The sequence below is a fragment of the Juglans microcarpa x Juglans regia genome, chromosome 2D, assembly GCF_004785595.1.
Source record: "Juglans microcarpa x Juglans regia isolate MS1-56 chromosome 2D, Jm3101_v1.0, whole genome shotgun sequence".
Lineage (NCBI taxonomy): Eukaryota > Viridiplantae > Streptophyta > Magnoliopsida > Fagales > Juglandaceae > Juglans > Juglans microcarpa x Juglans regia.
The window spans coordinates 9376964-9385937 of record NC_054596.1 but is presented as its reverse complement, the minus strand read 5'-3'; the positions used below and the strand labels follow the sequence as shown (position 1 = coordinate 9385937).

The 8974-nt window shown below is 37.3% G+C and overlaps 1 protein-coding gene across 1 annotated transcript; it reads right to left on the bottom strand.

Moving 5' to 3' along the window:
• Positions 1–1979: 1979 nt before the first annotated feature.
• On the bottom strand, positions 1980–6472 carry LOC121248423 (leucine-rich repeat receptor protein kinase EMS1-like). The gene is given in 2 exon segments (XM_041146885.1): positions 1980–5629; positions 5632–6472. Coding segments are annotated over 2 exon segments (3885 nt in total). The 5' UTR covers positions 6014–6472; the 3' UTR covers positions 1980–2126.
• Between the last annotated feature and the right edge of the window lie 2502 nt (positions 6473–8974).

The following is an 8974-nucleotide window of genomic DNA, read 5'->3' as shown; positions in this document are numbered from 1 at the left end:
TTTCATTGGGAGTGGATTTCGTTGATTCCGCTGGGGGAAAAAAGAAGAAGAAGACAGCATCTGTTACTCCGAAGGTAGTCATACAATAAAAGTCTAATTAGTCGACTGTGATTTACTATTTGATTTTGTCAAGGAAAAACAAAGAGAAAAGGAAAAAGGAAGCTTGGTCCCGTCATGCAACATGAAAGCAACTTTCGGATTACTCGCTGACATAGATAGTACTGTTGCAAGTTCATTGTCTTTTTCTTCGCATTCATGCTAACATCTTCCTCATTCATTTCCGCATGTATTACGTCAGTTCCTTAAAATGATATCTTATGCCTAGGGCTAGGACCCTGATCAACACCCTTATTTTCTTGCCTTCTTTCCTTTCTTCAGAAAAAAAGGGAAACATTTGAATTGATATAAATTTTAAATTTTAAAGATAGAGGTTTGGAGTTTGAAATACTGTTAATTTTATTTATAGTTACAGAGTATGTAAGAGCCGATTAATTTCTTTGAAAAAAATGAATGAATACAAAATACACATTAAAAAAAATTAATTTTTTAATAGTAAATTTTACTATTTTTCAAAACGATTGTGTGACATTTAGCCATTCCACGACTGTATATAACATTATTCCTGCAGGTCTAAACCAATCCATCTAGGTCCAATAGAGACTTGTGGCTTCGTTTGGTATATAAACTCATCTCAACTCATTATTATAATTTTTTTCAAATTTCAATACAAAATATAATAAATAATTTAACTTTTTTAAATTTTAAAAATAATAATAATATTAAAAAATAATATTCTAATAATATTTAATTATCTCAACTCAACTAAATTTAACTTAACATCCAAACGCAAATGGATCGGTGAAAGAGAGCAAATATGGAGACTTGAATGAATCACGTTATTGCCCAGCTGATCCCAATCCACGGAGGAGATGGTGGTTAGGAATAAAATATCACAAATACGAGTCTTTTAGGGAAAGGGAAAATTGCTTCATACGCCAAAACTTGGCAAGAAAACGAAAATTCTTAGCAAAGAATTTCATATTCTAAGAATAAAACAGGTGTTTTTGTGTCTACATTTCTGAACGCAAAAAGACAAAAATGTAGATCTTACGTTATTTGTTATTGTTCATGAGCACAGGCAAAAGTTGAGGGAATTGTGATCGGGTAAAAACAGTCTCGTTTGGTTATACAGTTCAGATGAGATGAGACGAAATATTTTGTTAAAAATTAAATAAAATATTATTATTATATAAAATTTTAATATTATTTTTGTTATGAGATTTAAAAAAATTGAATTGTTTATTATATTTTGTATGTGAGTTTAAAAAATTTATAATAATTATATAAGATGAAATAAGATAGTTTAGTTTTGTGTAACCAAACTAGCCCAGCCACTCTCCAAACCTCCCCTGCCTTTGACGTTAATCGCAGTAAAGCTTATTAATTATTGTAAAATCTGCATAATCTATCAATGAAAATGCAACGAAGAAGATAACAATAGTTAAGACACTCTAATAAACAAAAGATTTCTCCAAAGAAATTAAATAACTAGTTGAGGACTGTCTTTGTCCATGGTCTTCAAGGACCTCCATTGTAAATACGAATAATCCTCCAAGACTCTCAACGGGTCACCTTTGAAAGAAAAAGCTTTAAATAAGTGCTTCCTTGACAATTGCTTCAATAACTTCAGGTTATGGATATTTTCAGGCATCGGCACCAATCACCATGGCTGGCAGCAAGAAACTGAATTTTCTCATTTTGAAGACCATGGTCCATGCTTGAGTCCCTGTCATAAGGTGCTCTAATGGTATAGTAATACGCACGCGTGCAGGGTGGGCCTGGGGTTAAAAGGAAAGATGCATAGATGGGTCGTAATCGTTTGCCGAAATAACAAAAAAAAAAAAAAAAAAAAAAAGAACCGCGGATGCACATCAATGGGCCTTAAGCATAACGCGACTTTCATGCCCTTTTTGAATAAATATGTAAACCTTTTTACATGAGATATCATTTAACTCGCAATCATGTTTGAAACATAAATTGCAATTACGTTACTAAACTGAAACTCTCCCAAATCAAGATCAGAACTTCCCCAGATTAGTTGATAGTATTATTGTGAGAAAGAACATCTACTCCTCTTTGATCGCTTTCAGCAACTTCAGTACTTGAAGCATGGTAGGCCTATTAGCAGGAATGTCAGACACGCATATGCAAGCAATCTGCAGCATCTGAAGCATCTTCTGCTTTGAGTCGGCATTGAGAACTGTAGGATCGAGAACATCAACAGTCTGCCTCCTATTGATCTTCTGAAACACCCAACCAACCAGATTCCCGCCTTCAATCTCTTTAAAATCAGGTCCAGTAGGCTCTTTCCCGGTCGCCAGTTCAAGTAAAATCACACCGAAACTGTAAACATCTCCCCTTGAGGTGGACCTTCCACTCTGCCCGTACTCCGGAGGAATATAGCCAAATGTTCCCGCAATATCAGTGGAAACATGAGTCTCACAAGCACTGATTAATCTTGCCAGCCCAAAGTCTGCAACCTTTGGTTCAAAGTCTTCATTGAGTAAGATGTTGCTGGCTTTAATATCTCTGTGAATTATGTGGGGGACAAACCCATGATGAAGAAAAGCGAGCCCACGTGCAGCACCAGTTGCAATCTTGATGCGTTTATCCCAGTCAAGGACTTCAAGGGCCCCTGTTCGATTTCTCAGCCAGAGATCCAAGCTCCCATTGACCATATACTCATACACAAGGAGCTTCTCCTCACCGAAGGAGCAGTACCCAAGCAATGGGACGAGATTTTGGTGCTTAACCTTCCCCAAAGTTTCCATTTCAGCCATAAATTCTCGATGACCCTGTGTTTTAGCTTCGCTCAGCTTCTTAACTGCAACTGTTTTTCCATTTGGCAAGGTTGCTTTGTACACAGTTCCGAAACCTCCATCTCCAATTATGTTCGTCTTGCAGAAATTGTTAGTGGCTTCAAGAACATCAACCAAGGTTAGTTTCAAAAGAGGCTGCTCAAACATGGCTACATTGATGCTCAAAGGTTCCTTCGATCTGCTGCTGCTTAAGAAATAAAGATTTTGATCTTCAAAACTGTTTAGTTTGCTTTCCTCTATCTCCTCGGGATCATTCCGCCTGCAGTTCCCAGTAGTCCATCTCCGTAGAGCAAAAGCTACAATAAGAATGATAAGTGAAACCGCTACCACAATCCCAGCAAGTCCCCAAGCATTTAACAGTGCTGATTTCTCGAAGCTTCTAATCTGGCAGTCTAAACCCATAATTTTCCCACACAGATTTTTGTTCCCGGCAAGTGAAATTCTTGATAGGTTCAGGCAAATCCCACTTCTGGGTATAGGCCCCTCCAATCTATTATCATCTAAATTCAGGAAAAACAGGTTGATCAGGCCGCATATTTTCTCTGGTATATGTCCAGAAAGCCTATTCCTTGAAAGATCAAAATACTCGAGCTGCATCAGGTTCCCAAGGTCTGGCGGAATATCTCCAGCAAACAAATTTCCATGAAGATCCAAATGTGTCAAGTAGGACAAATTGCCCAAAGATCGTGGCAACAACCCACCAAAGAAATTATCACTCAAATTCATAGTTTCAATCTTCCAGGACATGGAAATGGAGAAGAGCTCATCAAGCTGACCAGAAAACCTGTTCTTTTGAACATAAAGACCCACAAGGTTCAGCATGCTTGATAAAGATGCAGGAAGCGCGCCATCGAGCTTGTTAGAGCTCAAATCTAAGTGGGTGAGCTCTTTTAAGTTCCCCAAACTCATTGGAAGTGAACCAGATAACTTATTACCAGTCAAATTTAGCTTCACCAAACTACTCACACGACCTAAGCTTCCAGGGATTGTGCCTGTGAGCTCGTTATTTCCAAGATACAATCCTTGAAGCTTGAGGGAATTGCCAAACTCTGGTGGAATAGAGCCAGTTAGCAAATTCCCTGACAAATCCAAGGTTGTAAGATTTGTTAAGCGAGAGAGGGAGCTCGGAATTCCTCCAGAAAGCATGTTATTACTCATTAAAAGATTCACCACCACCACACAGTTCCCCAATTCTTCAGGTATTGGACCAGACAACTGATTGAAGGACAGATCAAACACACCATGGTGTTGAACAAAACTCAAATCAGGCATTGTGGCCTGATGAAAATACAATGATGGCTTTGAAGGAATGGACCCAGATAGATTATTATGAGAAAGGACAAGGCATTGTAACTGAGCCAGGCCGGCTAGTTTCTCCGGAATAAAGCCATAGAGAAGGTTGTTTCCAAGGTCCAATGTGGTGAGTGCGTTGCAGTCTCCAAGCTCGGTTGGAATAATCCCTTCCAGAAGATTCGAATTTAAAGTTAGAACAGAAAGGGCAGTGAGATTTCCAATCGCGTTTGGAATATTGCCTGTCAACTGATTATTACTAAGAACGAGCCTTTGCAAAGCAACTGCATTGCCAATCTCCATAGGAAGAGAACCCATTAGCAGATTATTCCCAGCAGAGAATTCCATCAAACTCATCGAATTCCATAGACTCGCAGGTATTGTACCCGTAAAGTTATTTGAGTCAAGGTCGAGCACCATCAGCGGAAGCTCAGAAAGGTACGCTGGTATCGTACCAACGATCTGATTATTCACCAAAACCAACTGGGTAAGATTCCTGCACTTTAGAAACGTGTTCTGAATCGTCCCGGACAGGAAATTACTATCAAGATCAATCTCCGCAAGAGACGCGGCATTGCACAACTCCTCTGGTATGGAACCCGTCAAAAAGTTATTGCTCAAACTAAGGTGGCTAAGCATGGAGCAATTCCCAATCTCGGACGGTATTTTCCCGGAAAACCGATTGCTTGAAAGCAAAAGAGAGTCCACCATTTGCCACTTTCCAAGCCAAGAAGGCAGCGGCCCCGAAAGCTCATTCTTTTCAGCAGAAAATGACAACATGAGGATCTCAGAGAGTTCCTCTGGCAATGACCCGGACAACGAGTTAAACGAAAGCATCAAAGTTTTCAAGTTCCTACAGTTTCCAAGCTCGGCCGGGACCGACCCATTGAGCTCAGCATAGACAAGATTCAAAATACTCAAATTCTGCAACTTCCCAAAAGCCTTTGGGATTGAACACCTTAATGGATTGTATGAAAGGTCAAGTTTGCTCAGTGACTCTAACTTTGAAAACTCCTCAGGCAATGGACCCGTTATGAAACAGGACGGTGAAAAAAAGTTCTCGAGCTTTCGTAGCTCGCCAATTTCTTTAGGAAACTGACCAAAAAACTTGTTAATGCCAATATAAAGGTCAGTTAAGTTCTTCAAGTAACCAATTTCAGGTGGGATTGTGCCAGAAAATGAATTGTTTGATATGTCCAAGGAACTTAATGACTTGAGCTTTGGGAAAAGTGTTGGTGGGAGAGAACCTGAGAGGAGGTTGTTTCCAAGGTCCAAGAACTGTAGCCAGGTCAAGTTCCCGATCTGGGCTGGCAAGTTGCCAGTGAGTGCGTTGGCCGAAAGTTCGAGAGTTCGAAGCTGAGTTAGTTCTCCGAGCTGTTCTGGGATTTTACCAGCGAGAGAGTTGGCTCCGAGTTTCAGGATTTGCAGCTGAGTTAGCGCAGTGAGTTGAACCGGGATCCCCCGGACAGCTGGTTGCCGCTCAGAGAGAGCTCCTTCAGGCTTTGAAGATTGGATATTTCAGATGGTATTTGGCCGTAGAGGGAGTTGGTGGAGAGGTCAAGAGAAATGAGGCCGGAAAGAGAGAATAGAGAGGGAGATAATGGGCCTTTGAGGGACCGGGTTGAGAGGTTGAGTTTGGTGACTCGGCCAAGGTGGCAGGAGACACCGACCCAGTTGCAGAGTGGGGTTGATGAGTTCCATTGAGATAGAACATGTGGGTCTTCAAGTGAGCTTTTGAAGGCCAGGAGAGCTTTTCTTTCTGGGTTTTCCGCATTGCGGCCTGAAATGGCTAAAAGAAATAAATGGAGTACAAAGACACTGAACAATTGAAGCTTGAAAGCCATTACTCTTACCAGCAAGAGAAAGAGAGAAATGTAGAAGCTTAAAGGCAAAAGTCTGTCAAAGAGTGGGAGAGATTGAGGTGGTGGGAAAGCTTGAAAGCCATAGCCAATAGCCTCTCCATATACACAAACACAAGGGGGCGAAGATACTGCGCCAAAAGCCAAAAGAAGTTACATGTGTCAGAAGAGGGCACGTAGCTCACGTGACTGTGAGAAATTGTAACGGCAATTTTGGACTTGGTTTTGCAAGAAAAACCCCTCAGGCTTTGCCATCTATCCTTTTAACAACAAAATCCCATTGGAAACGTGACAATTCACATCGCTCGCCTAATAAGGAATCCTCCAACTTGGCTTGGCTTGGCTTAAAGCAGAAAACCCGACTTTTGTCCATGTTTATCTTTTTTTTTTTTTTTTTGGTTGGATATCTTTGGCTTTTGTCTCTCTTTCACTTTCATCTTTTTCTTTTTGTTCGTGCGTTCAAGATTACTCTGGTCGCTTTTTATATATGAGTGATTCCTGCACCTTGCATGGTTATAGTTGCAAGGTTGATAGGATCTAGGCACTCTATTACTGCCCCCATCAGCTTGTTATGCTGTTCTATTATAAGTTGATTCTTAATGCTTTAGGACGATTTAATACATTAAAGAAGAATCTTGTCCCATCAAAGTACGAAAAATCTCTACGGTGGAGAAGTCACCAAATTTTCTATCTTTTTCGTTTCGTGCCAACCTAGATTTTGTGTCAAAATCCCAATGCACTGTTGGGTTGGTGGTCTTTCCCATTTGTTTAAAGGGCATACTGCATATTTTATACATTGCATTCCTTCCCCTCATCTGCTATATGATATTAAAAGTTTTTAGGATTCTCATGTGGCCCGAAATCATTCGGCTCACAAAAACAATTCAACGGGATGGAGGGTTGAAACTGAAAGAATGAAACAAAACCAGGCTTTCAGTTTCAGATGTTCAATGTGAGTTGCGTGACTGTCCTTGAGAAAATTATAAGGAAGATAAAGGACTCTATGCTGAGCATGTACAAAGGTACGGTCCAGACTGTAGAGATTCTGGCATAATGAAATCTTTAAGATCAGACAAATTATGAGATTATCTTGCAAGGAAAAAGATAAAGAAAAAGAGCTACTACCATTGATTGCCACAAAAATGAGTTCTTTAGTTTAGTTCTGAAATTGGATGCTTTATCAAGAGACAAGAATCCTGTTTTTCCACTAGATAATCTTTAGTGGTATTTATGAAAACAAGTGCGCCTCTTTTATTTTTATAGATTAGATGAATTAAAATTAAATTTAAAAATTAAATAAAATATTATTAAAATATATATTTTTAATATTATTTTTATTTTAAAATTTAAAAAAATTAAATTATTTATTTTATTTTACGTATAATTTTAAAAAAATTATAATAATGAGATAAAATGAATTAAGAAAAATAGGAATAAATGTATTAGGCGCATGGGTACGTAGTAGATACTAGAAACAAAATTGGGGAGCAATGAAACACTTCCTCTTAGATCCTTTACCCCGCATTTTAAGTGATTTTGATATTTTATTTTAATTATTAATTTATAAAATCATCTTAATTGTGATACATGAGTGATATTTAAGACAACGAAAGTATTTTTTTTTTATTATTATTGTATACAGTTACATGTTTAACTCTCATTTGCAACTAAAAAAAAACTGTCATTTTGAAGAAATTATTATTGAGTTGTCAGTTTGGTCCCACCCAAAAAAAAAAAAAAAAAGAAAAGAAAAGAGAAAGAAAGAGCACGTCTAGATTGCCTTAAACAAAATCCAAAATGTCTATCCACCTTACCCGTAAGAATGGGGGAGACCCGGCCCTCCCTCATTCATTCAGCTGATTAGGTTCCATCGTGCAAATATTATTCGGTCCCAATAAGTTCCTATGATGTACGGTCAGAATCCAAAAATTTCAGATTTTGAGCCATAGGGGGCCAGGAGTCCCGAGAACCGACAGAAAAGTAGCAGCAAGCGAAACGAGAGAAGTTTTTGGGAATTTACGCATGGATTGTTTTAAGATGGCTTCGTTTGCAACCTAAATTAATCTCTATTTATCATTATAATTTTTTTAAATTTTAATATAAAATATAATAAATAATTTAATTTTTTCAAATTTTAAAATAATAATAATATTAAAAAAATATTCTAATAATATTTTATCATCTCAACTCAACTTAATTTATAATAGTAACTTATAAATTATTAAACTCATTTCAATTCAAAAGCTCTTTATACGTGAGACCTATAATTTTTTTCAATTCAACATTTCTTTACACGTGAGACTCATAATTTTTTTCAACTTCTCATAAATACATTTAAACTCATCTTAGGTGAATCCCACAAAATTTACTCTACTATCTCAATTCATTACTATTCATAAAAAACTTAACTCATCTTACTACTATTCATTATTATTTACAAATTTCATGTTACAAATTTTATTACCATTCATAAATCATTTTAACTCATTTTCGTTTAGAAATCAAACTCATTTCAACTCTTCATTATAATTTTTTTAAATCTTAAAATAATAATATTAAAAAATAATATTATAATAATATTTTATCATTTTAACTTAATTTAACGTACAAATATAATCTTGACATAGAGTAATGCGGGGTTGTTTCGTCATTGAGGATGGATGGGACGTAAGAAGAATAACCCTACGGCTACGGGACCTCGGACGTATGCCAGTGATAGCTATTTTTTATCTGAACATTTTCCACACGCAATGACATTATATTTAATATTAAAATTTATTTTAAGATTCAATATGGAATAAATATCTACAGTCTGCTGTAGTGTACAAGTAAAGAAAAAGAAAAATATACCATATATATTTACCTATTGCTGACCTGTAGTTATTAATGATAAATGAATGAACCAAGAAGGGCTGCTAGGTGGTCCCCAAATACTCAGTGACAGAT